Source organism: Phyllostomus hastatus, unplaced genomic scaffold (assembly GCF_019186645.2).
Source record: "Phyllostomus hastatus isolate PE091 unplaced genomic scaffold, TTU_PhHast_1.1 phas_scaffold_78, whole genome shotgun sequence".
Lineage (NCBI taxonomy): Eukaryota > Metazoa > Chordata > Mammalia > Chiroptera > Phyllostomidae > Phyllostomus > Phyllostomus hastatus.
Window position 1 is genome coordinate 112,499,453 of NW_025334041.1, and position 27,295 is coordinate 112,526,747.

Consider the following 27,295-nt stretch of genomic DNA (forward strand, 5'->3'; position numbering starts at 1 on the left):
AGCATATTGGCTTCACCTGGGAGCTTGTTAGAAATGCAGATCTACTGGATCAAAATCTACATTTTAGCCAGATCCCTACTGCAAATTAAAATTTGAGAAGCACTGCCTCTAATGCCCACCAGGTAGGAGGAGGAAGAGGGGGAAGGGGAGGAGGAGAAAAGGAATATAAAGGTCTATTAAGGCACCAGGTGCAAAAGAAAGCCTGAACTACCCCAAATAGACACAGATCTGCCTTCACTGACAGTGTAATCTAGCGGACAGCATGCCATGCCTGCAAATAACTAATGAAAAGCTCAGTGATTAGGGCCTTGCTTCAGACCAGAGAGATCCGTGAGCTGTGAGAGAAGGGGTAATGGCTGGAGCCGGTTTTGTCAGTTGCCAAGGAAAGGAAGTGCCCCTGAGAAGCACTCCTCGATGCCCCCAGTTTTCCTATCCAACCCCCACATGTCGTTCATTTGCGCAACTAAACTATCATAAGTAGTGGGAAATGTGGATACGTAAACCACATTCATTTAAAGATAATAATGTCATTATTAATCAAGATCACTCAGGTCTACACAGACCCAGAGCCCCAATCTCTCCGTGGCGTCAACTTTTCTCGTGACCTCTTCACGTTTGGGTATGCACAGTCTTTTGACCTCCCCCGTTTGCTCTATCGAAACTGCGTCTGGCCTGACCCTCCATTCTATTAATATTATGTATCTGACTTTCTCTCAAGCTTTCCTCATAAGATCTCTTTTTATTGTGTCTGTTATTGTTTTTGCTGCTATAACCCATTTTTCTCAAACTTTTTCAGAACTGTGAGTCATCGCCTGTTCTGCTGAGGTTCCCCTCTCCTCCACAGCCAGGACATCTTCAGTCTTTAGATATTCATTCCCATTCAGAGATTCACCCACAATAAATATTTCTCATTTTAAAAGCAACTGCTATCACTTCAACAATTTGTTTAAAATATATATTGTATATTTAAGTGACATGATATTACTCGATGCCAGGCCCTGCTTCAGTGTGAAATGCCAGGGCATTGGCATTAAAGGGACCAGGATGACAAAACAAGATGAAAAGGTCTTTGAAATGGTTCAGACTGAAGAAAAAAAACAACTTGATAACAAGGATGGAAATGATTCCACAGAAACTCAGTCACTTCCACTGGGGCATGTATATAAAGTAACTTAAGGGAGGTTTTTAATTGGAGTGGGAGTTTCCCAGTATCACACAAAACTTGACATCCTCATGTTCATTTCTTACACATCCTGGACCTCACTATAGATTTCACAAACATGTTTTGAGGTAAGGATCATTTGGCCACAAGGTTTAGGGCCGGAAATGTTTAGACTCTAGTGGAGACTCCGGTCAAGTTGATTCAATCTTTGATCAGTGAATTGGGGTAGAGGGCAGAGGGTTTGGGGGGCAGGTGGGAGAGACTGGCAGCAGATTTTCAAAGTGCAACCGATTCTCACAAGTGTCGAGTGGAGAAACGCACAAGTAGCAGGTAAGAGGGCTATGCCTGCACATAATTGGGGTGAGGGGTAACTAACCTGCTCCAGCTCCAACCCCAGAGGCAAATGCTCATGCTCCTCCATTGGGAAGTCTAGTCGATCCTCCTCCAAGTCTCCAGTACCCTTCCCAAAAGTGTCCTTTGAGGGCTGTGCTTTCCCAGTCAGATCCTGATTTGCTAACTCTGGCAGAGGGAAGCAGATGGTCAACAGGAAATTCTCCTTACTGCATCACACCCCAGGCGCAGAAGCTGGCCTAAGTCCCAGTCTTCTGTAGTGGTCACAGGTGCAAGGGCCGCAGTGACCCCACGTTAACACTACCTAGGATGTTTGCTGTCCATTCTCTCACTGTCAGCTTGGAGAGAGAGCAGCTAGCTAACTTGGCTGGGATCCCCAAGGTAAAGCTCATTTAATTACCTGACATGAAGCTGCAGAGATTAGTCTAGATTTGTGTAGATGACCCATTGACGCTGGGTGCCAAATGGCACCTACAGACAAGAGAGCCCAGGATCTTGGAATGGCCCAGGTTTCCCTTAGATGGCCACAGGACACAAAGAGAAGTGGAGCATTACAGCTGCTAGGGACACTGTCCCCAAGGCAGGGAAGTGGGGACAGGAGCCTTGTGCAGCCAGCTGCCAGCACTGGAGTGGAAGGGTTCTCCATTGCCTTCAATCCAGAAGGCCAACGTGTTACTAGACAAACGACCTTAGATCCTGAATGTGTCCAGCATCCACTATGTCCTGGACTCCATCCTGCCTTCCTGGTATTCAACTTCTGAAGAGGGGAGCCAGTTTAATAAACGCCCTATCTACAAAGAGGATACACCCTTCTCCCTCCCTACAGGAGTCCAAGGTAAATTTCAGTCCTGAACTTCCTTTGCTAAAACAGAGGCAGAAAGCACAAGTCTATGAAAGGGTACCCTGCTACACAGACAGGAAGACAGAATCGAAGGGGCCCGTTTCCCTGCCCCTAAAAACCCACCTTGGGCCAGTGGGCACACCGGAGCCACGTGCTACTTGATTCCCGGTTTACTAATCAGACTTGATTTCAATCTCCCTAGACCTTTTTTTTCCTTTTCTTCACCTATTCTCTCTCTCTCTCTTTCTTAGTTGATAGCCTAGAAAATAACAGAAAGGAGGTAAGTAGGAATGATCTTTTTAATCCCGAAGAAAATGCTTTAAATAAGCCTCCTATGCTGTTGCCACCAAGGCCATGAGCCAAGCCAGGCCAGCGCTGTCTGAGAGGTCCACCGCCACTTACCCCGGATCTGAATGGACCCAGGAGCTGAACAGCAAGCTGGGATTTCACAGAGCATGAGGCCCACCTGCACTCAACTGCACACCAGTGCAAATGCGTCGTGCAGTCTAGGTGTTTCGCTATCATTCATGTGGCTGTTTCCTCCCCTCGTGCATCCCAGACCATTAGAGCTGAGTATATGGAATTACAAGGTTGACAGGTTGCCCTGAGCTGAGGGAGACAAACAAGAATTAGAGCTCATATTACAATTCAAAACAGCCCCTGAATCCTCCTATAATTACAGGCATTAGTGTCAGAACAGGATCCAGTCACGCTGTCTTTTTTAATGTTTTACCCACTAAATGCCAGAGAAAGGACAATAACAACGTTTGGATTAATGTCTTAAATTCTACCTTCCCCAGGAAAAGACTCTTTATAATGGAAGGTACAATCCCACTAAGCAGCTTGGCAGAGAGACCAGTCCTACCCCACTTTCTTTGGGGGCAAGGAAATTCTGAAATACACAACCCTCCCGCCTCCAGTGAATAGCATCTTCTTATTATGTAAGGTAACAAGACCTCGAAGGGGAAGTGCTGCATCAAAATTGAAAAATAGTTAGACACTCACACATTCTAATTGTACCTTTTTACAATCTTAAAAAAAAATCATGCACTGATCAGTGTGACTCGGTTGGTTGGACATCATCCTGCAAAGAGCAAAGTCACTGGTTTGATTCCTGGTCAGGGCACATGCCTGGGTTGTGGGTTCGGTTCCCGATCGGGGCATGTATGAAAGGCAACCTATCAATATTTCTCTCTCACATCAATGTTTCTCTCCCTCTCTTTCTCCCTCCCTTCCCCCTCTCTCTAAAATAATAGAATAATAATAATAATAATAATAATAATAATAATAAAATAGTCACAACTTTAACAAAACCCAGATACTTATTCCTTTCTTCTCAAAATGGAGATTAAAAGTTGCCCTCCCACATCCACCAATGCCCCAGTAAGATACTTTCAGTGACAATATAACGTTTCCTCAATTCCATGATGTATATATTTCCATTTCTGGAATTGGAATGCATCTTACAATCTGTGTACATTTGACACAGTGATTTCTCAAAATGCTATTATTAAATAAAGTGTTCTAGAATCCAGGAAATTTCTTTCCCTTGGGGTCACAAAAAAATGTCTCTCCTCAGAAGGTAAGAGTTGTTTTTCTGTTTTGTTTTTCCTGGAAAAGTCCCGTGGCCTTGTTTCTTGTAGCAGATGAAGAAGTGCCAAGAATGCAGTGGTGCTACTAAACCTGGGACCTCTAAGAAGGATCTTGCTGCAATTGCCTTTTCCCCAGGAAACTCAGCCTGCCTTCCAAGCCCAGCTCCTTCAATAGCTAACTCGACTCAGCTCCATAAAACTCCAATGAACCTATCTGGGCAATGGTAACACTAGTAACACTGGTTTCATTCATAGGGCTGTTATGAATATGAAGTTACATTCGATCATCTATGTAATCTTACCAGCCTGGCAGGGTGTCTGGTACATACAAGTGATCCATTTTTGTAAGCTATTATTAAATGATATTAGCTGTTATTTTAACCGATACATGAGTAGCTATAGCAGCTAAGTAACTATGCATAACTAGGAGTTAACTTCTTTTTAGCCTAGGAATTAATTTCTTAAGTTTTAAGCATTAGTTAGAGAAAAGTAAATATAGCTTTTAAAAAATATATGTTCCTGGAGTTAGAGGGGATAAAACTGGAAGAAGAATAAGAAGAATGATGTGGAGAAGAGAATGGTAGAGAAAGAAGAAAACTCAACATACAAGGGTATGTTCAAAGACACTTGAGTTAAGAAGAGGACAAAGAGTACATTTTGACCCAGAAAATGTAATTAGGATATAGGCTAAATTACTGTAACAAAGACACTAAAAATTCAGTGGGTCCTACATGGTAGACGATTGTGTTCTTTCAAATACTGTTGAGAAGGAGGTAGTTTATTTGCAGAGTGGCTTTATTTCATCAGGTTGCCCAGTGAGCCAAGTTTCTTCTATCTTGGTCTATCGCCCCCTGGAAGGCTGTTTTTCTCTGAATTTGCAAATCTGGCTGGCTAGCATCTGTCTGTCCTGCAGATGTGAGAAAGGGGAAAGAGAAGAATTAGAGAACAATCAACTTCCTGTGTTAAGGACATGGCCAAGGAATTGCATGCATTATCTCTGCTCAACTCCCACTCGTCCCAGGGCCGTACCAAGCTGCAAAGGAGGTAAGACTACAGTTCAATTCATCTAAACTTTCAGAGGTATCCACCATGCGGCCTATGGGCCGCCTGTGGCCCAGGATGGCTATGAATGTGGCTCAACACAAAATCGTAAATTTACTTAAAATATGTATTATTTATTTATTTATTTATTTGCTCATTAGTTTTTCTCAGTGTTTTTGTATTTAATGTGTGGCCCAAGACAACTCTTCTGCCAGTGTGGTCCAGAGATGCCAAAAGGTTGGACACCCCTGAAAGGAAAAGAGACTGCTGGGGAAAAGCTGGATAGCAGAGAGTGAGCTTCTCACTCTAGAAATTTTGACCGGCTGGGAAGGAGCTCGGAGCACAGCAGTACCAGTGCATTCATTCCCCTTGATAAAACATCTCCCTTCTATGAACCACACAAGTCTACTGTTAAATAGGTCAGGAGGAGCAGCTGTCATTAGCCCCATTTCACTTGGTCCTTGCATGTGTATTATGAGCTCAGAATAACACAACTAGCAAATGGTAGAGTCAAGATTCGAACTCAGGTCTTCAGATTTCTAAATTTACTGAGCCAGTAAATGACAAATTGGAGCCTGGTGTCTAGAATTGCCCCCAAATCATGGACTCTCTTCCACCCCATTACTGTCTTGTCACGCCATGAAGGATGAGTGTGCAAAGCTATCAACTGAAGACACCTGAGGTTTCATTCCATGAATTGCTTTTTGCAAATACGAATATTGTATGCCTGATTCAATCAAATAACTATTTGTTCCATATTTAATATCTATTATTGTCTATTAACAGATTCCATTCTTACTTTCACAGGGAGGGTTGCCTATAGTGGTAATATAATCTACCCTTGGGGTAATATTCCCTGATCCTCAGCCTGTTTTGCACCTGTGGTTTGTGTTTTGTTAGAGGTGGGTATTCACAAAGGCTGGGGGTGGGGGGTTGCATGGGAATTAAGTGACTTCCTCCTCATCTGAACGGGAGGAGCACTTTATTCCACCTCCTGAGAAGCTCTATTAAAAGCTACCACTGCTCCTACAGAGCAGGTTCATTAGCAGGGAGCCAGCATGGCCACTGATAAGTCCAAGTTTATTGACTACATTGATGAAGCTCTGGAAAAATCCAAAGAAACTGCACTTTCTCGCTTGCTTTTCACCTACCAGGGGATTCCTTACCCAGTCACTATGTGCACCTCAGAAACGTTCCAAGCCTTGGATGCCTTTGAAGCCCGAAGCGATGACATAGTACTCGCATCTTACCCAAAGTGCGGTAAATAACTCTTTCTACAAGGCCACTTTTACGTAGTGAGTAGGTTGGGCAGGGTGCAAGGCAAAACGGGCAGGAAGGCAGTTAGTTCATCTCTGCTGGAAGCTAGCCAGGAGCTGGTGAGGAGGATGGCCAAGGTGGGTGAGACTGCAGGTTGTAGAGTCACCAACTACACCTGCTAGATTCACAGACCCTTCACAGACCGGGGTCTGAGGAAGGACGCCTGTGTGACGGGGCCGAGGCGGCTGCGCTGGGCCGGGCCGGGGTGGGAGGAGACAGATGCTCGGAGGGGCTGGCGAACAGAAACAGGACGCAGGGGGGTCCAGTTGCCATGGAGCACTGAGAGTAGTAGCGATTTTTCATCTTGATTTTGCACTGAAGAAAAAGCACAGCTACACCCATAATTTATATGATTTCCATGTAATCAGTTACTTTTTCAGGATAAAACACCAGCCCTCCAGTTTCTCAAACCAGTCTTACAATCATTGATCATCGATGGAGGGTAAAATATTAAGAATATAAATTATCCAATTTCATACCATCAACTTTTGATTTTTTAAACCATTACTTTATCTCTAAGTGTTTACTAAAGCCAACTTCATTTAATATTTCGCTTTCCCTTCACTGATGCTGGGTTTTTATAAGAGCAAAGTTATATCCTCCTATTGAAAATATTCATTAATGTAAAATAACATGTGATGTACATTGAACAGTTATTGCCACAGCATAACATTTTTCTTTAAAGAACATATTCTAGATTCAGAAAGAAGTACTATCTCTTGTTAAAGGAGAAATCTGAGAAATAAGTTTAATTTATATTAATGTGAGTAAATAGTGTTTTCCACAAACCTTTGTTTCTTTGCACAGCCCGGGTTACTTCAGACATAGAAGAGCCAACTGCACACATCAGGAAATGGTGGCAGACTTTAATTTTTATGATGCATTTGCTAAAGTAACATGCCTTTACTATATCAAGACTCCTTAATGAGCTTTGTATGCCTGATTTTTCTTATAGGTTCAAATTGGATTCTTCACATTATTAGTGAGTTAATATTTGCTGATTCTAAAAAAAAGTATGAATATCCAGAATTCCCAGTTCTTGAATGTGGGAACCCAGAAAAATATCAGGTTAGTACAAAATAGCCTTTAAATTTATAGCAAATTATTAAAGAGAGATTTCTTCTGGTTTGGGTATCTTTGAGTTTTGTGTTCAGAAAGTATAATACTAATAATTATTGCAACTAATTGTGTGCTTATCCTATCCCCAACACTTTTCAGGGATTGTTTCATTTTATTACGGAATAATCTTATCACCATTTTACAAAGGGAAAACTGTTAGAGACTTGCCCAAGGTCATGGGGGGTATAAAAGGCAGGGCTAAGATTTGAACCCAAGTTTCCTGATTTGAGTTCTTAACCTCTACACAGTATAGCCAGCTTATTTAAAACAAAAGAAGAAAAAAAGAGAAAGAGAGAAAGAGAGAAAGAAAAAAAGAAAGAAAGAAAGAAAGAAAGAAAGAAAGAAAGAAAGAAAGAAAGAAAGAAAGAGAGGGGGAAGAAAGAGAAAGAGAGAAAGAAAGCTTTAGTAAAAAGGAAGACTTTAAAATCGTCTAAATTAACATTAAAATGCTCTGTAAGGTGAGTGAGACAAAGGTTGCAGTTCCAGGGTTCCTGGAAAATGTGTTAACTCAGCACAGTATTTGGGTTTGGAATATCTGCAGTTTATCAGAAGTGTCTATATTTTTTTCTCCAGGTCGTTTTAAAAACATTTTTTGTATTTTTGTAATTTCATCATACCTAACAACACAGATACTTTTCTATGCAATATACCTTTTGCTTTAAAATGGAAGTGAGAGGAAGAACTCTACATAAAAGTTCACTTTCCAAAAAACTTTTCTAAAGTACATGTATTTTCTTAAATGAGATGTAGCTATATCTAGTCTTTACATTGCTTACAGTATATGTTTATCTAGTTTTGTTACAATTAACTCTCATTTCCCCTTGGATATTTTTCTAATCCTTTTAGGAACTTTACTGTTTCTCATATGTCTTTGTGTGGTTTTTGGCCATGCAGTTTGTGGAAAAAGGACTCTATCACTTAATCTGAAAATTACCACCTGTGTGATTTTTCACAAAGGGCTTAAAACCTCAAAGCTATTGTTAATCTCTAAAATGGGGGTTACCATGTCTACCTGAGAGGATTACTGTGAATGAATATAGAAGTACATCCAAATCTAAAAAGTGCAATTTTATGTAAACTAAGTGGTATGACTTCTAATCACCAATTGGACCCATATCATTGATTTAAATTGTTTTAATTTTTAAAACCTCATTTTTTGCCTCCTTGCTTAAGTTGAAATCTCCACTACGTTTTTACAAAGCAATTGACTATAAATATCAGAATATCATTTTATCACTTGAAATTATATGACCAAGCAGTGAGTAACCTAGCCTACAAGCATGGAAATGAATATTTGATACGTTCCCCCTTCCCGCCATATAACATATAATAAAGATCCGATATCAAGATAAAACCCTGAACCCTGGCAGATTAAACAGGTTACAACTCATTTTTTAAATTCTCGGTAGATCATTTTGTAAAGGACATAATCGTCTACCCACTGTGCTGTACACCTGAAATGAATACAAAGTAGTATTAAATGTAAACTGCAATTGAAAAATAAAATAAAAAAATAAGTAAAATCATCAGTAGAAGTATCTTACAAAAAAATAAAAAAAGAAAAAGAATCAATCACTGAGTCCTTCTACTGACAAGAATTTCTCTCATAAATTATTTCTCAGATATTTAAGTGACTGCATGTTCAGGTTCTTTTGGACTATTTAATTGAATGGAGTTTTGTTTGTAAAATGAAATAGATCTAGATGTTTAAAACGGATTCAAAGGAGCTATGAAAAGACTTGAATATTTTTGTTAAAGACCTTGAATGTAGAAGAGATCCAAATTAATTGAAAAGGTAGATTGCACATTATGAGCTTTCTTGAACAAAATATTTGGTATGATTGTGGGAAAAGGTAAATTTTTTTTAAATGACCAAAAAATGATAAGCAGTATCCAACAAGGAAGTTCAAAAAGAAAATTCTAACTATTCATTTATGATTCTCCATTCCTCATACCCACAAAGGAAATAGAAATTAAAAAATTTGAGGAGGAAGAGGAGAAGACACAGCAATAGTAATGCTTAAAGCTACCATTCAGCCCTGGTTGGTGTGGCTCAGTGGATTAAGTGCTGGCTTGCAAACCAAAGGGTCACTGGTTTGATTCCTAGTCAGGGCACGTGCCTGGGCTGCAGGCCAGGTCTGCAGTGGAGGTAGGGGTGTGAAAGGCAACCACTCATTGATGTTTCTTTCCCTCTCTTTTCTTCCTCTCTTCCCCTCTCTCTAAAAATAAATAAAATCTAAAAAAAAAAAACCCAAAACAAAACCACTACCATTCATATACTAAACTTAGGAGTAATTTACTATAAACACATAGACACTCACACACATGCTTTCAACTTATTGTATATATTTTTAAGAGAATGAAACAGTTCCCATCACCAAGGATTTTGGCAACTCATCTCCATTATGACAAATTACCTGGGTCCATCATCAAGAATAAAGCCAAGGTGAGTGTCCTTTCCTAGTGGTATTTCAGTTTGAAGTTTTTAATGTAAAGTGATTGGCTTTCTGAACTATATGATGAGTTTGCTACTCATCATAGAATTTTAATAAATGAAGTGTGAGATGTGAGTAGTTCTTTGGTTGTTTCTTTCTTCAGATATATCTGTTGTAGTAACATTCACATAAGTAGAATAATCAACTATGATATAAAACATACATATTTTAAAATCTGTTTTATAGTGAAGAGATTTCAGCTCTGGGACATTTAGCAGTTAACAAAAGAATACAACCTAGGAAAATGAGCTAAAATTATTCCTTTGGTTCTATCTGGTGAGCAAGCACTATTTATCTAAAGTCTGATATTATGTCATTTCAGATTTTCACATGTAATAGCAAGTTTCATGTCATGCATAAATAATTGTAGGTACTTTGGCTATTCTTAGTTGTTTAAAAATCTTATTTTATTAAATATTACTGATCTATTCTTACAATTATTAGTTTTTACCCAATTATTTTTGTTTTCACCTGGTCTCTTCCTATTTCCTTATTTCAGGGTGCCTCTTTTCTCTGTCTCAAGAGCAAAAATGAGAATTAATCAAAATAAGGATTTAGATTCTTTTTGTTGTTGTTGTTCAGTTATAGTTGTCCCAATTTTCTCCGCTGTTCTACACTGTCCCACCCTCCCCGCAGCTCCCTTAGGCAGTCCCCACCCTGCTGTCCATGTCCATGGGTCCTTTATACATGTTCCTTGACTAGACTCTTCCCCTTCTCTCCCCTGTTATCCCTCTCCCCCATCCCTTTGATCACTGTCAGTTTGTTCCTTATTTCCATGTCTCTGGTTCCATTTTGCTCATTTTTTTGCTTTGTTCACTAGGTCCCACTTATAGGAGAGATCATATGGTATTTGTCTTTCACTGCCTGGCTTATTTCACTTAGCATGATGCTCTCCAGCTCCATCCATGCTGTCACAAAGAGTAGGAGCTCCTTCTTTCTCTATGCTGCATAGTGTTCAATTGTGTAAATGCACCATGGTTTTTTGATCCACTCATTTACTGATGGGCACTTAGGCTGTTTTCAGCACTTGGCTATTGTAAATAATGCTGCTATGAACATTGGGATGCACAGGTTCTTTTGAATTGGTGTTTCAGGATTCTTAGGGTATAATCCCAGCAATGGGATCACTGGATCAAACCCAGTTCCATCTTTAGTTTTTTGAGGAAATTCCATACTGTTTTCCACAGTGGCTGCACCAGTCTGCATTCCCACCAACAGTGAATCAGGATTCCCTTTTCTTTAGCCATGCAGAAGCTTTTTAATTTGAGGTAGTACCATTTGTTTATTCTTTCCTTTATAGCCCTTGCCCTAGGACATATGTTGGCAAAAATATTGCTGTGTGGGATATTTGACATTTTACTGCCTATGTTGTCCTCTTCGACTTTTATGGTGTCAAGACTTACATGTCAGTCTTTTATTCATCTTGAGTTTTTTTTGATATATGGTGTAAGTTGATGATCTAGTTTCTTTTTTTTTTTTGCATCCCAACACCATTTATTGAAGGAGCTATCTTTACTCCATTTTATGCTCCAGCCCACTCTGTCAAATATTAATTGACCATAGAGACATGGATTTATTTCTGAGCTCTTTATTCTGTTCCACTGATCCTTTCGTTTGTTCTTATGCCAGTACCAGACTGCTTTGATTACAGTGGCCTTTTAGTATAGTTTGATACCAGGTATTACGATTCTTCCTGCTTTGCTCTTCTTTCTCAAAATTGCTGAGGTTATCTGGGGTCATTTATAGTTCCATATAAATTTTTGAAATATTTGTTTTATATGTGTGAGATATATTATTGGTATTTTGGTAGGTATTACATTGAATCAATAAATTGTTTTAGTTAGTAAGGACATGATGATGTTAATCCTCCCAGTCCATGAACATGGTATATGCTTCCATTTATTTGTGTCTTCCTTAATTTCTTTCTAAAGTGTTGTGTAGTTTTCTGAGTACTGGTCTTTTACTTCCGTGGTTAGGTTTATTCCTAAGTACTTGATTTTTCTTATTCCTATATTAAATGGGATTTTTTCCTTTAGTTTCTGTTTCTGATATCTCATTGTTGGTGTACAAAAATGCCTTTGATTTCTGAATATTGACTTTGTATCCTGCTGTTTTGCCAAATTCATTTAATAGGTTGAGTTGCTTTTTGGTAGAGCCTATGGGGTTTTCTCTGTACACTGTCATGTCACCTGCAAACAATGTCAGTTTTACTTCCTCCTTTTCAATTTGGATGACTTTTATTTCTATTTCTTGTCTGTTCATTGTGGCTAGAACTTCCAATACTGTGTTGAATAGAGGTGGTGAAAGCAGACACCTTGTCTTGTGCCTGAGATAAAGCTTTTAGTTTTTGTCCATTGAGTATGATTTTGGCTATAGGTTTCTTGTACATGGACTTTACTTTGTTGAGGAATGCTCCCTCTACTCCCACTTTGTTGAGTGTTTCTATCATAAATGGGTGTTGTACCTTATCAAATGCTTTTTCAGCATCTATTGATATGATCATGTAATTTTTGTCTTTCATTTTGTTTATGTTTATTACATTTATTGATTTGCAAATATTGTACCATCCTTGCATTCCTGGGGTGAATCCCACTTGGTCATGGAGTATGATCTTTTTAATGTATTGCTGGATCCAGTTTGCCAATATTTTGTTGAGGATTTTAGCATCTATGTTCACCAGAGATATTGGCCTGTAGTTTTCCTTCTTTGTTGTGTCTTTACCTGGTTTTGGAATTAGGATGATGCTGGTCTCATAAAAAGTGTTCCGGAGTCTTCCCTCTTCTTGAATTTTCTGGAATAGTTTGAGAAGGATAGGAGTTAGCTCTTCCCTAAATGTATTGTAAAATTGTCCTGTGTAGCCATCCAGTCCAGGGCTTTTGTGTGCTGGGAGTTTTTTGATTACTGCTTCAATTTCACTAGTTGTTATTTGTCTATTCAGGCTTTCTGCTTCTTCTTGATTCTGTTTTGGAAGATTATATGTTTCTAGAAACTTGTCTATTTCATCCAGGTTGTCACACTTCTTGGCACATAGTTGTTTGTAATAGTTTCTGACAATCCTTTGTATTTCTCTGGTATCGATTGCAATTTCTCCTCTTTTGTTTCTGACCTTAATTATTTGGGCCCTCTCTTTTTTTTCTTGATGAGTCTAGTTAAAGATTTGTTGATTTTGTTTATCTTTTCAAAGAACCATCTCCTGAATTTATTGATCCCTTGAATTGTTCTTTTAGTCTCTATGCCATTTAATTCTGCTCTGATCTTGATTATGTCTTTCCTTCTACTCACTCTGGGCTTTGTTTGTTGTTTTCCTCTAGTTCTTGTTGATGTAGGGTTAAGCTGTTTATTTGCAACTTTTCCTTCTGATATTCCTAAGATGCAAATGTTGTTACATTTCATGTTGTCCTGAAGTTCCCTTAAACTATCCTCATTCTTTTTGAGTCTTTTTGGTTTCCTTTTGTTGCTCTGCCTGGGTATTTCTTTCTACCTTGTCTTTCGGCTCACTGATTTGGTTCTCTGTTTCATCCAGCCTGTTGTTAATTCCTTCTGGTGTATTATTCATTTCAGATATTGTATCCTTCATTTCTCCCTGGTTCTTGTTTGTAGTTTCTATGTCCTTTTTCATGCTGTCATAGTTCCCACTCAGTTCCTTGTAGTTATCACTGAGTTCCTTGACTATCCTTATAACCATTTTTTTGAATTCTAAATCTGATAAATTGCTTGCCTCAATTTCATTTAGCTCTTTTTCTGTGGATTCCACCATTCTTTTCAGTTGGGGGTTCATTCTTTATCTCCCCATTTTAGGTGGCTCTTTCTGTTTATTTCTGCATCTCAGGATGCTCTGCTTTGCCTGCCTGTGTTTGTGGGATGTACTTCTGTGGCAGGAGTTCTGTGGGCCTTAATGGTGCAGCCTCCCTGAACTCCTGATCTGGATGCTCTAGGGTCACCCTTTATTCAGTTTGTGTGGGCTCTCCTGTTGGTGGCTCATTCATTGGTGGGTTCCCCTCTCCAGCTGGCTGACTGGTAGTCGCACCTCCTGCCACATCTTGTATGTTGTTGTACATTGTGTATATTGTGCTGGTTAACAAAGCAATATTGCCAGAATGCTGAACCCATGCCAACAACAACAAAAACCCCCTACCACATCAGCAATATCAACAACAATTGAGCAAAGATTAATAAAAGTTGAGATTTAGAATATTATAAAGTAGGAAAGAGAGGATATGGGATGCTAAAAGGGGGGAAATGATTTTGAGTGGGAAGAGGGGAGAGAAATAGGAAGAGTAGGGAACAGAAACCAGGCAAAGAAAAGCAGAGAATAAAATTTAAAATGTAAGTGAAACAGGGCATGGTGATGGCAAAAATAGAGTACGAGAAGGGAAGAGTATACTACGAGGTTTGAAGCAAATAAAAAGGCATTGAACCAATGGGAACAAAACTGCAAAAAAAACCACAGCAGGGCCAACAACAGTGACAGATGAGCAAAGATTAATAAAGGTGGAAAGGGATAAGAATATTATACAAAAGATGAAAGTGAACATGAGATCTCTACAGTAAATAAAAATGATTTTGAGAGGATGGGGCAGAAATACTAATAAGAGGAAGGAATAGAACCCAGGCTAAGAAAGGAAAAAAAAAATCCCTAACTCAACTGATCAAAGGCAGAGGTAAGGCAAAATGGAGTAAGACAAGGGGGAGAGTAGCCAATGGGATTTGAAGTGCAAACAAATAGTGAACAAATAGGAATACCATTACAGCAATAACCATGATATCCTCCCCCAAGGTGAGGATATTTATTTCCCAATATTAAAAGGCTGCGTGAAAAGAAAAAAAGAAGAAGGAAAACACAAGTTCTGAGGAAAAGTGAGGTGAAGTTCATCTCAGCTGTTCGTGTTTGCCTTCTGACATCTCTCTGGATCCGTCCCTGGTTTTTTATCTGCTCAAGGTCCTGGGGTGGGTCATCCAACTTCCAGCAACACCACCTGTTTCTTCTTCACCTGCCTCTAGAGGGAGCTTCTGTTGCGATGGAGAGGCTGAGGCCTCTGAGTCTCCCCTGCGAGGTACTGTTCCATCTTCTAGGAAAACTGTGGGTGGGTACTCCTGCCCCTATACCTCCCTTTTTAGTCTTTCCCAGTTTATTTCCAATAATGTATAGTTTCTGATTACATATTGTCCGTTTCACAGGGTAGGGGACAATCTGTGTAAGTGTGTCAGCTCTCTCCTGCTTGGTGTAGAGGGCACCTCTGTGTGCCAGCCCAGGCTGGGCGGCGCCCTGAATCCACCTTGCTGCCCTTTGCGGCACACTCTCTGAACTCCCTGCTGTGATGGCCACAGTGAAATAGGCCCTAGAACGCAGTGTTTTTTGTCCCCATGTGAGTCCCTCAAAATGGGCCCTTTTAGGCATTTGGCTTGCTGTCTCACTCTTTTGGAAATGCCCCCTGCAGAGTTGTGAGGCCTGCTGAGCCAGTTTTGCAGGTCTTCCCCTGCTCTTGCAGGAGGTGGGGGCTGGGCTCCACCTTCCCTTGCTGGAGGTCCCCCCCCCCCGCAAAGGGGGCCCAGTCTGTTCTCAAATAACCTCAGGCGCACAGTTCCCAGCCCACTGTCCTCACAGTATGCTGTGGCCCGCACTCTCCACTCTGCAGCGCTGCACCGCGCTGGGTCCCAGACACCACCTCGCTTTGCACCTTTGATCAATCTGCCCAGTTGTACTGAGTGGGAGCAAATCACACCCGATATCCTCCCTTGTTAGCCTGGCAGCTGCCTGCAGGGGTCCCTGTCCATGTTGACTCGGCTGCCCTTTGAAAAAAAAAAGTCTCTCTGTGCGCTCCTGCAGCCCCACTGGCCCTTCTCCTCCTCCACCAGAACCAGGTGCAGACAGTATCTCGCTCACTCTCAGGTATTCTCCCGCCACTGCTATGGGTGTGTTGCTAGCTGTGTGTATGTGTTGCCTGGTTCTCCCCACCACTTTATGTATCCAAGTCGCTCCCATTCCAGGCCTGGTGACTCCTCCCGCTGGGAGGGGAGGGAGTCCCTAGGCTGCTGTCTCTGACCAGGCTCTCCTCAGATGCAGGTGCCACTCCCAGGGACTTTTCCCATCCATCTATAAAACCTCCTTCATGCAGTTTTGAAGCATCATCTGTACTCATTGGCTTCCAAACTTCATATCAGCTAAGACTCCGTTGACAGTTCACTTTGGTTTTTGAAAATCAGCTAAGCGTCCGGGTTGGGTGCAAGAGCAAGTGGACCTACTTGGCTGCCAACTTCTGAATCTGGGATTTAAATTCTTGAGTGCCATAAATAAGACAGAGAGGATAGTGCAATAATAGCAAAGAAAGTAGAAGGAGGAAAACAGCTAAGATAACTACAATGGTAAGAGGAAGGAGGGGAAATAATGGAGGAGGAAAGAAATCACTAGGGAAGTGGAGGCTTAGAATTAGTGCCTTGTGGCCAGGGCATAGGATTCTAGCAGCTCTGAATTGGAAAATACCTTAAAGGTTGTCCACTCCAGTCCCCGTGAAGGGTTCGAATTCCACTAAGTGGCTGTCTGGACCGTGAGTGGTGAGCCCCTCTATCGCTCACACCGGCTTTGGACAGCTCTGTTAAAGTCTTTCTATTGAGAATCTCCCAAATCCCAAATATCACTCTAACATATAATCTCTCCAGTTTAATGTAGCTAAATATAATCACCAATCTAGGTGATGCTTTTGCCTCTAATTATTGCATAAGAAACAGAGCTAAAGTAATTTAGAAAACATTTGGATTTGGTGTGAAACAGTTTCACTGTCGCAAGAATAGAAGGGCAAGAAAAGAGAGGCAGCCAAGGGCAGTGGTTGGTGCCGTGGGCTTGTCCACACTGCAGCTGGCGCTCGCTGTTCAAATCTATGACAACTGCTACAAGCTGAGGCAACCAATAAGTGGTAGTCAAAGCCCCAAATATAACACCCTCAAGGACAAAAATCTGCTCTATCTGGATTCAGGGGCAGGGGTGCGTTGCAGATCTAAGTGAAAGACGTAGACCCCAGCCTGCTTATCTGCATTCAGTTGTACCCTGTTAGCGTTAGTTCATTTCTTTAGACTGACAAGGTGTTTTGAGATCCTGATTCCCTCTCGGCTTCATGTCATCTACAAGTTTGATAAATACAGCTTCTATATTTACCTGAGTCGCTCATTAAAATGATGGCCTTATTGGGACAGTGGAAATGTCATAAAAAAATCTCTAGCATGTTTACCTTAGTTATTTATCTCCTTTGCACATGAGTTTTATATGCCTAATTGCTTCTTTCAGCTCACAACTTCCATTTTATAGGAGAAATAATTAGCAACAAATTTACTAGAAACTATGAAAATAAACTAGAAACTAGTTTAGAAACTATGAGTATTTCTAAGAAAAACTTGGTGTTGGCAGTGACTTGTTCTTTCGAGAACCCATATTGCTGCCGGTGGTTACTTCTTCCTCTTTTCTGCGGCCCCAGATTATCCACTTCAGTCAATTCTAGAAAACTTCCTCCAAATGGAAGTCAGGCTCACAAATCTGTGCTTTGCAGATCCATGCCTACCTCCTGTCTGAATCTGAAAAGACACCTGCCAGCTTCCAGTCTCCTGACGTGCTGTGCGTCATCTCAGATTCCTCAGTGACCATCCACAGCACTCAGTACTGTATTCTTCAGTTCCCTCGGTTCTTGACGTAGAATTTGCCAGGATAGAAGGCCTAACTAAATCCACTTGGAGTGGCCGGAAGTTCTCCTGTAATCTTTCGGTTTGCTTGGGTTCCACTTTTCTCTTTACAATGTGTATTTCACACTTTTCACTCCAAAGAATAAATTCACTCCTCATCAGAGAAGATAGGTTTAAGGTAGGAAGTCAGAGGTTCTGCTGCATCTACATCACCCATCGCAGAGAGTGGGCCTGCCATTCTTTGACCTTCTCCCGCCAAACTTAAACTTTATCTTAATTGTCCTTAATATTATTTTGCATTTTTTACTTTGTTTAGGGGTTTAACCTTTCAGACCATGGGCTTGTGAGGTCGCCCTCATTCCTTTTGTACATCTCCTACGTATGCCTCTTCACTGTCCAAACTCATGATCAGAAGTCCTCTCCTATAACACTAGTTCTTTCTTTTCTTCTTTCTCCCCTCTCTCCAGACTTCCCTCACTATCACCTCCTATTCCTTGGTTTCTTACCATCATTCTTTCTCTATGTGTTAAAAAACTATGCAGCCTACAAGAGGATGCATGATATTGCTCACCCATTCACTTTTCCAAAGTTCAAAACTTTGTTCTAAATTGATTAACTTAGTTTTATCTCCCTAGATGTTGGTGATATTCCGAAACCCTAAAGATACGGCAGTATCTTTTTTCCATTTCCACAATGATGTCCCTGATATTCCAAGCTATGGCTCTTGGGATGAATTCTTCAGACAGTTCATGCAAGGACAAGGTATGGCTGTTGGTGAAAGAATTCTTCTTACTTTGACAGATGACCACATAAATGTGAAAATTCAGATGTGTTTTAGGGTAAAGAAAGAAAGGAGATTAAGATGGATCCAGGAATCAAAAATAACTTTTCAATGAAGTTTTATAGCACCACTAGTCTGTGCATCAAACAATACATTACTCTTTTTCTTTTTTTAAGATTTTATTTATTTATTTCTAGAGAGAGAGGAAGGGAGGGAGAGAAACATCAATGTGTGATTGCCTCTCATGCCCCCAATGGGGGACCTGGCCCACAACCCAGACATGTGCCTTGACTGGGAATCGAACCAGCGACCCTTTGGTTCTCAGGCCCACACTCAATCCACTGAGTCACACCAGCCAGGGCTACATTACTATTTTTAAAAGTGATTTAGACAATTTATATATTGACTATGAGTATTGAGTGGCCATTCAGATGTGGGACAAAGGCTTCTAACAGAGTCATACAGAAAAACATTTCTAGTTCATTTCTCTTAATTCTCTAACACAGTGATAAAAACTATATATAACCATAATACTGAGTAACCACAATATTTGTTTGCCAGAAAAGAAATAAATTTTTGTTAGATCACCTTGATATTTTACTTCTGGTTGTTGATAACTACAATTCTGAAGTGCCTACTAATGCTCCAAGTTTTAAACTAGGTGTTATATATTCATGATTTCATTTAAGACCATAACAACCTATGAGTAAGGCAGTATTGGCTCCATTGCACAAATGAAAAAATGCATCAAAAAGTCAAATCACTTGCCTGCCAATGGTCCCACTGCTTGTAAGTGGCAGCGACTCTACTTCCGTGGGTACAGTGGCCACAGATGAATAAATGCCTCCTTTTAGTGGGGGCTCTGTTGAGTCTTTGCAGTGTGGAAGGTAGAATTAATGCCAGGTGAGCCTAGTGGAGAAGTCGTTGCTAGGGCCCTCTAAGAGGACCACTTTTAAAGGTGATGAGCACGGCAGTGACATGGGGTACCAATTGGCTCCTTAGAAAAGATGAAATATTGGGACTTGGATGTGGGAGTAAAAGGAAAATGCACAGAAGGTGCTTAGGAAGCAACACTAAGAAAACTCTGGTTTGTCTAGTAACCACTCACTGAGACAGGATGGAGTCGGGGCAAGTCTGAAACATTGTCCCCTTAGTAACACAAGAGAACATCCAACCACGAGAAACCTCATCATTTGGATAATCTGTTTTAGGGAACCTTTGTTGGCTTATCCATCCTTTGACCTAATTATTTGATGGACAATAATTAGATATGATGGTGATAACCTGGATGGAATTTCTGCCTTGTGAATTTGATAAATTCAACTTAAGGAGGCAGCTGAATGCACTCGTAAACATGTAAGGTTGGAATGAGAAGGCCTGGATCTGGGGTCTACCACTAATTGTTATATATTAGTATTTAATATTATACAAAATAAAATAGCTACTGCTTACTGAGCAGTTACTACATGCCAGGCACGACATGTTTTCCCTAGCACACACTGTTTAACTCTAATTCTCATCAGACCCTATAAATATAATACTGTTACTATCCCCATTTTATGAAGAAAGAAATAGAGGCATAGAAAGGTCACACCGATAAAAAAGTAAAAAAGAAAAAGAAAAAAGAAAGGTCAAGCAGCTATTAAAAAGCAGAGCTAGAACTGAAACTCAGATTCAAAACACTCCTTGCCTGGGGGATTTTGAGGAATGCTTTTGATCTCTCCGAACTTTGGTTTTTCTTACTTGTAAAGTACACATAAGAGTATCTGACCTACTAGAGGTATGGCAGCATAGATTTTGTTTGGCCACACAAGGTCTAGTGTCAGACTGTCTTTGACATGTACAGTACCCATAACTTACTACTTGTGTGGCCTTAAAGTGGTTACTTACACTCTCTCTCAATTTCCCCATTAACAAAATGGGCATAAAAATTGTACCTGTCTCATTGGATTGCTCTAAAGATTGAAGTGTAAAGTATATGCATGTCAATTAATACTACATTTAGAAGAGCAGAAATCCTGACCACAGTGGACTAAACACATCGGATTTTCTTTTTCTCACCTAACAAGAAGTCTGAAGGTAGGCAACTGGTTCAGCAGCCCAGCGAGGAAGGCCAGAACCTCTGACACTCCCTTGGACTCACACTGTTGCTTTTCACACTGTACTCTCAAGTTGGCTACTGTCTCTCTAACCATCACCTTCAGATCATGAAGAACGCTCACCAAAACAGCAATTGCTTTCCAGCAGACCCTCAATCCGTGGCCCCTGCTTGTGTCTCACTGGCCAGACCATTGTGTCACCAATCACAGTTCTTCTAAGGGAGTCACGAAAGGGGTTTGGTTAGCAACAAATAAGGGAGTGTATTGGATAAAGGGTAAGAAACTTACTGTATTTGCCACAACAAATAAATCATATAGAAACTGCCTGGCTGAAAGTAAGGGCTTCATGATAAGGATGATAACTACAGTAATTATGAGATTATTATTACTATTAATGAATTAATAATAGCCCAAATTTATTGAATTGGTGCATACTATTGATTAGGCATTTGACATGTGTGAATTCATTTAAACCTCACACACCAGACACCACTCTACAGATGAGGAAAGTAAGGCACGAAGGTCTAGGGAGTTGCTTGAAGTCACGCAGTTAGTAAGCGGCGCAGCCGATCCATGTCTAACTCCACACTGTCCAGTATGGCAGCCGCTAGTCTCATGTGGGAACTGAGCTCTTGAAAGGTGACACAACTGAGAAGTTAATTTTTAAAATTTTATTCTATTTTAATTAATTTAAATTTAGGTTTAAAAACTACTCAATGCATTTACTGGAAACTTTTAAAGTAAGTTTGGTACAAGTTGAATGTATGAATCTACTTTTCCAAATATAAGTTTTGTGAAGTCTGAAAACATATCAAGTGATTCAGGTAAAAACTTAGCATTCAAATTAAAATTCTCTATAGTGCAAAACAATCACTAGCTTTTAAGACTTAAAATACAAAAACAATGTGTTATGATTCATTAATAATTTTTATGTGGATTACATGCTGAAGTAATATTTTGGGGTACATTAGGTTAAATAAAAGAAAATATTAATATCAATTCCATATGTTTCTTTTTTGCTTTTCTTAATGTGGCTACCAAAACATTTTAAGGTTGGGAAAAAATAAAAAAAATTTAATTAGAAGTGTGGCTTACATTAAAGTTCCATTGGATAATACGGGCCTAGATAATATCTGTCTCATCATTTCTTTCTGGCATTATCTCTGTCAATTTTCATGTATCCTTCACTATTTCTGAATTATTTTATTCACCTAAATATTCATGAATGTCTATAGTTGTTATCAAACCATTGTACAGCTTGCTTAGTTGTGTTATTATTTGTGAAGATAAAATTAATACAAATCTAACAACAGGACCGGCTTGTGCCACTTCCTGTGGAGCATGGATTTGTAATAACTTACAAACATGTTGTTTGAGCTCACTCATATATAGAGAGCACATATTTTAGAGCATGTATTAACCATCTATCATTTTAACCTCAGTTATTTAGAATTCCTTAAGAATTTTTTTCTTGTGTTTTCAGTTTCTTGGGGAAGCTATTTTGATTTTGCAATTAATTGGAACAAACATTTTGATGATGAAAATGTTAAGTTTATATTATATGAAGACTTGAAAGAGGTAAGATTACAATTATTGATATTCTATAACAAAATTAATTATGAACTACAACACAGAGCACTTATAATGTCTTCTTGTATGAATACATACAGGGTCCAGCACAAATAATGCCCCTTTTTTATTACAGAATCATAAGCATGTAATTCTGTAACATAACAATATCACACTCAAGCACACCATATGACATTTTAGATGAAATGTTCAAGTTAAAGCTATTAATGATTATACCCATATTATTGCCCTACCAACCACACTCAAGCAGGCCTTACTTCTGCTAGAAAAACAGAATGTTTTGTATATATGATATAGTGCTAGGGGAAAAAAACCAAACAATGCATAAGTGCTTAGGTTGATTATTTAACAGAAATAAATAATGCTTAGCAATGTATTACCAACAGTTTCTGCTTTATTTTCCTTTTATCATACATGGTCCAAATTGGAAATATGAAAAACAATAGGTAGGTCTTAACTGAGATTTAATTGAACACGCATTTGGCTGTGAATTGATTTTTCCATGTCATTTGTAATTGTTTATTCACAACCATTTAGTGACTGATTGCTCCGCAGTGTTCTAAGTCCTGGTGTTATACCAGTAAGACCAGACAAAGTTCACTGCTTCAGAGAAGCTCACATTCTCATGGGGGAAGGAAAGAAGACAGGGCGATAAATAATAAACACAATAACAATGAAAATGTATATAATATGTGAGGAGAAAAAAAATGGTGTAGCTGATTAAGAAAAACTGGAAATGCCTGGGGGTGGGAGATTAGGATGCTGGACAAACCCCAGTATAATATAGGATGGTCCGGGAAGCGTCATGGAGGGGATGCGATTTAAGGAGAGATCTGAAGGAAGTGAGGGAATGAGCCAAATGGGTACCTGGCACAAGTACAGGTAGAGAGAATGACTGAAGTAAAGGTCCTGAGGGGGAGTTCTGTATGAGTAAGGGACAGGAGGGAGGTAAGGGGAGAGTAACCCATGAGATCACCACCCACGCTGGGTGGAGTATGAGGAATGTTATGACAGAACTCTGACCTCACTTTGGCCTCTGCTCTGAGTAAAATGGAAAGCCGCTGTAGGATTCAAGAAGAGCAGTGATAGGAGCTGCTGTGTTTTCAATAGGATCATCTTGGCTGGTATGTGAGATCAGACTGGGGAGGGGCCAGGATAGTGCTGGGGAAGCTGTGAGGTGGCGCCAGCCAAGGGAAGACGGTGGCTCGGACCAGAAGAAGCAGTGGAGGTGATGGAAAGTGGTTGCATTCCGGGTATATATTGGAGGAAGACCCAGCAGGATTTGCTGCTGCATTCAATGGGGATAAGAGTAGTGAGAGAAAAAGAGGAATCAAGGTGAACTCCGATATTATTGGCCTAGCTTACTGGAAGGATTGAATTACCATCATCTGAGTAGGAGATGGCAGGTGAAGTAGGATTGTGGGGACAACTTGGGGTTTATTTTCGGGTTTGCTGTGTTTGAGATGCATGTTAGTCACCAGTCACCAAAATGGAGAGATCTAGTAGGCAGTTGGGCATAAAACTCTTGAAGGTAAGAGCTCTGGGCTACAGATATTTGTGAATCACTGACACACAGACAGCATTTACAGCCGTGAGATTACCTACCTATGCATGTAAGTATGCGGATAGAGAAGGGAAGGAGAATGAGAACTGTGCCCAGGAGCCCTCCAACGAAAAGAGTTGGGGGCGAAGAGGAGGAATCAGCAAAGGAGACTAAGCAGGAGTGCCTAATGAGGCAGGAGGTAACCAGAGCCCGGACCCCCAGTGAAGAAAGTGTGTTAATGGGAAGGGAGAGTGTCAAAGGCTCAAATGCCCTCTAACTGAATTGTGTTTTTAACACACGTCTCTCCTGTCTCATAAAAGGAAAGTATAATACACTCTAACTCTTCGGTTTACGGGATGCATTTATATAACATGGAAGAACATAGCTATTTCGTCTCTTCTCCGTCTAGTCTAGAGTTATGTTTCTGAAGCTTGTCCTCCATAGAATGCTGGTGTTGCCCCAGCTATTAATAATTCTTTCTTGGGGGTTGGAGGAAAGTCGCTTGTTGAGACTGATTTCGGAACTGCTGTATTAGATAGCCCACTCCTTTGGGAGATTCACATCGCATTTTGCATATTAAAGACTGAGAGACTCTGTAGGGGGAAAAAAAGTCTTACCTCTGTTTAACCCAAAGGATTCCAGGCTTATTTGACCTCAACCATTCACCCTTCTTTTCTTTTTTTATGAAACATCTATAACCATCCTGAGTGAGGTATATGAGTGTTTTGTAGAATATAGTTTAAGAAATTTAATGCATCTCCCCTGTCAGGGATACTGTTGGGGGGTAAGGGTGAGGTTCATGATTTACAAGGGTATTTAGACAAGATAAATTTAAAAATCCTTTCTATTTATTATTCTAAATATCATACTTCCTTGATGACATTAAACATTAGCTATAAATAGGATTCAGAAGAAAAGAGAATTCAAATGAGCATATATGAATACATTGATTTTCTCAGCTATATTAGACTGATGCTTTTTTAAAAAAATGACTATCATCTTAGATAAAATGCTAACCTCTTAATTAATGTTTAATGTCATTATTTATATCCTAAGTAGTTTGAAAGAATTATAAATTTAAACTATAAGGTAGCATTAATATAGAATATCTTCTAAGGACATCTCAACTATTTATACAGAGATAGATATCAAAGTAAATCTGAGTAGAGAGATAAACAGATGAATTAAATAGGCTTAATAAATCCATTCTGTCTAAGAAATCCATCTTTGCTTATGGCACAATTGACACTGAAAGAAAGTTATCTTTTAAAATTTTGTTTTCAGAATCTGGCTGCTGGAATAGAGCACATCGCTGAGTTCTTTGGATTCTCTCTCACTGGGGAGCAGATTCACACTGTTGCTGCTCAGAGCACCTTCCAGGCCATGCGAGCCCAGTCCCAGCAGACACACGGGGCTGTCGGCCCGTTCCTGTTCCGCAAAGGTGAAGCTGCGTTGGTTTCTAGGACATCTGTCAATTGGCCTGTAAACAAGGCCATTCATATACTCTTCCTTAAATATGACCGGTTTTTCTTTTTCTCTCCCTCAACAGTAAGTCTGGCCACAGTTTAGGGCCGGAACTGGCAGCTTGTAATATCTTTTAGAATACTAAGTTCCTTTACCTTTCTGCTTGTCACCTTCTGATGACAAGGGAGCAGCTAGGGCTCCACCATTATGTTAACATTAGAGGATTGTTTCATTAAAATAAAAAGGGAAAGGCAAGAGACAGAATCCTGTGTGTCACCTGAGTGAGACCCCTTTTAAGAGCATCGCTGGAAGCCTCAATCTGTGACTTCTTATATCCCCTGGCCACCTCTCACTGCGCCCTTGGCTGGGAAATGTGATTTTCGAAAGGTGGACACAAAACCCAATTAAAATTAGGGTTTTGTAAATGAGGAAGAAAAAGAAAATGATATTGGATAGGCAACTAGCTGTCCCCAGCACTGATGATTTTAGTAAATTTCACTGTAGCATTCCAATGCCCTGTGGAAATTTATGATGGCATAGTTTAGGGATTGCCAGTTTATTTTATTGCCTATGTAATGAAAGTATAATGCGATTTAGAGGCAGCACACATCACAACAGCTATTGATTATTAGGCATCTATTCATGTGTTTGGCGCTTGCTGGGCTTAAATTTTATAGCAAAAAAAGATATTGAATCCTTAATTTTACAAAGTGGGCAGCATGCTCAGAAATATTAATTTGTCCATTGTCACAAAGCTAATAAATGATGGAGTCAGGACTTGAACCTAAGTTTGTTTGACTAACTCTATACACTTTGTCAAATACAAACCTACTTTTAAAATCCACTGTGAATGGAACATGGATTGTAACTCTGACTTTGGTTTGAGTCCTGACTTTAGCCCTGATTTTTATGCCTAGTCTTATGGCTTTAAAGAGGGGAAAATGCAACTTTTCTATACATTGTTAATCAAATACCATATCGAATAGAAAAAGCTTAACATAAATAATGCAATAACAAGATTTTTACTACTATTTCTTGTAGAAAATTCAGAAAGCACTGAAACATGTGAAAAAGCATTAAAAAGTATCCACATTTCTCCCACCAGAGGCAGGCTGAACTTTTTGGCATATTTCTTCCAGCTTTATTCTGTGATACTTTATATAATTGATGGCATGTGTAAACAGTTGTGTTTTATTTTATTTCCTTCATATATCTAAGCATTTCCTCATGTCTTTAAACCCTCCTTTATGAAAGAATAAATTTCAATGGCTATGCAACAAGGAACTCATAACTTCCACCCAAATCATCAAAAGATGATAAAGGAAGAAGTAACTTCCTTTAACATTGAAAAACTAGTAAGAAAAACATATTCTAGTCCCAGGAAAAATAATCACTTTTTGCAAAATATTCAGGATCTGAGGACTTAAATACTCCTTAAGGAGTATTTAAGGTATTTAGAAGACTTTAAAGAAGAATAAACTGACTCTGAAGAAACACCAGACATTTAGGTCCTGAGTGTGGGGAGAGAGTTGGAGACGGGAGATTACTGAGCCCAAGGGTCTGCTCAGTGATATAAAGAAAGCATGTCCCCAACCACACCACAGATGGGGAACCCCCCCCCCCACCAGTGGATATGGTTAATTTTATAAGAGGAATTACATTAGTTTTTTAAGACTATATTTTCCATGTGCCTGTTTTCACATTTCAAAGTGAAGCACTACACTTCAACATGGTAAACTTAAGAAAAAATATTCTAACAAGTGTCTGAGTCTGCTGCTTTTTTTCTGTGTTGTAGGTGAAGTTGGTGACTGGAAACATCTGTTCAGTGAAACTCAGAACCAGGAAATGGATAAAAAATTCAGAGAGTGCTTAGCAGGCACTGCCCTAGGAGCAAAGTTGAAGTATGAGTCATATTGCCAATCTTGATTCTGGTCATTTCTTCAGGCCTGGGTATTTTATTTTCCTTAATAATAACTGAATTTGAATAATTAAATAATAAATTGGTCAAATAAACAAATAATCATAGGTAAATAACATGTAGGGGTAAATAATACAAATTTAACAATAATGATAACATTTGAAGTTTTTAAGCAAAAACTTAAGTTTATTCACTTTTTGAGGCAAGGACAGTTAGCTACAAAAAGGATTTGTAAAAATCTATCAAACATGTAGATAAAATAAAGGCTTTTTACATACTAAAGAACTGGGAGAAATAGTCTCTAACATATGTGC

The 27,295-nt window shown here is 39.6% G+C and overlaps 1 protein-coding gene across 1 annotated transcript; it reads left to right on the forward strand.

The window, feature by feature from the left end:
- Positions 1-6,060: 6,060 nt before the first annotated feature.
- Positions 6,061-26,989, forward strand: SULT6B1 (sulfotransferase family 6B member 1). Its single transcript, XM_045828625.1, has 7 exons — positions 6,061-6,247; positions 7,260-7,372; positions 9,780-9,869; positions 18,222-18,348; positions 21,950-22,044; positions 24,884-25,040; positions 26,859-26,989. The coding sequence occupies exons 1-7, from the start codon at positions 6,163-6,165 to the stop codon at positions 26,987-26,989; spliced, it is 798 nt and encodes a 265-aa protein (XP_045684581.1). The 5' UTR covers positions 6,061-6,162.
- The last annotated feature ends 306 nt before the right edge of the window (positions 26,990-27,295 follow it).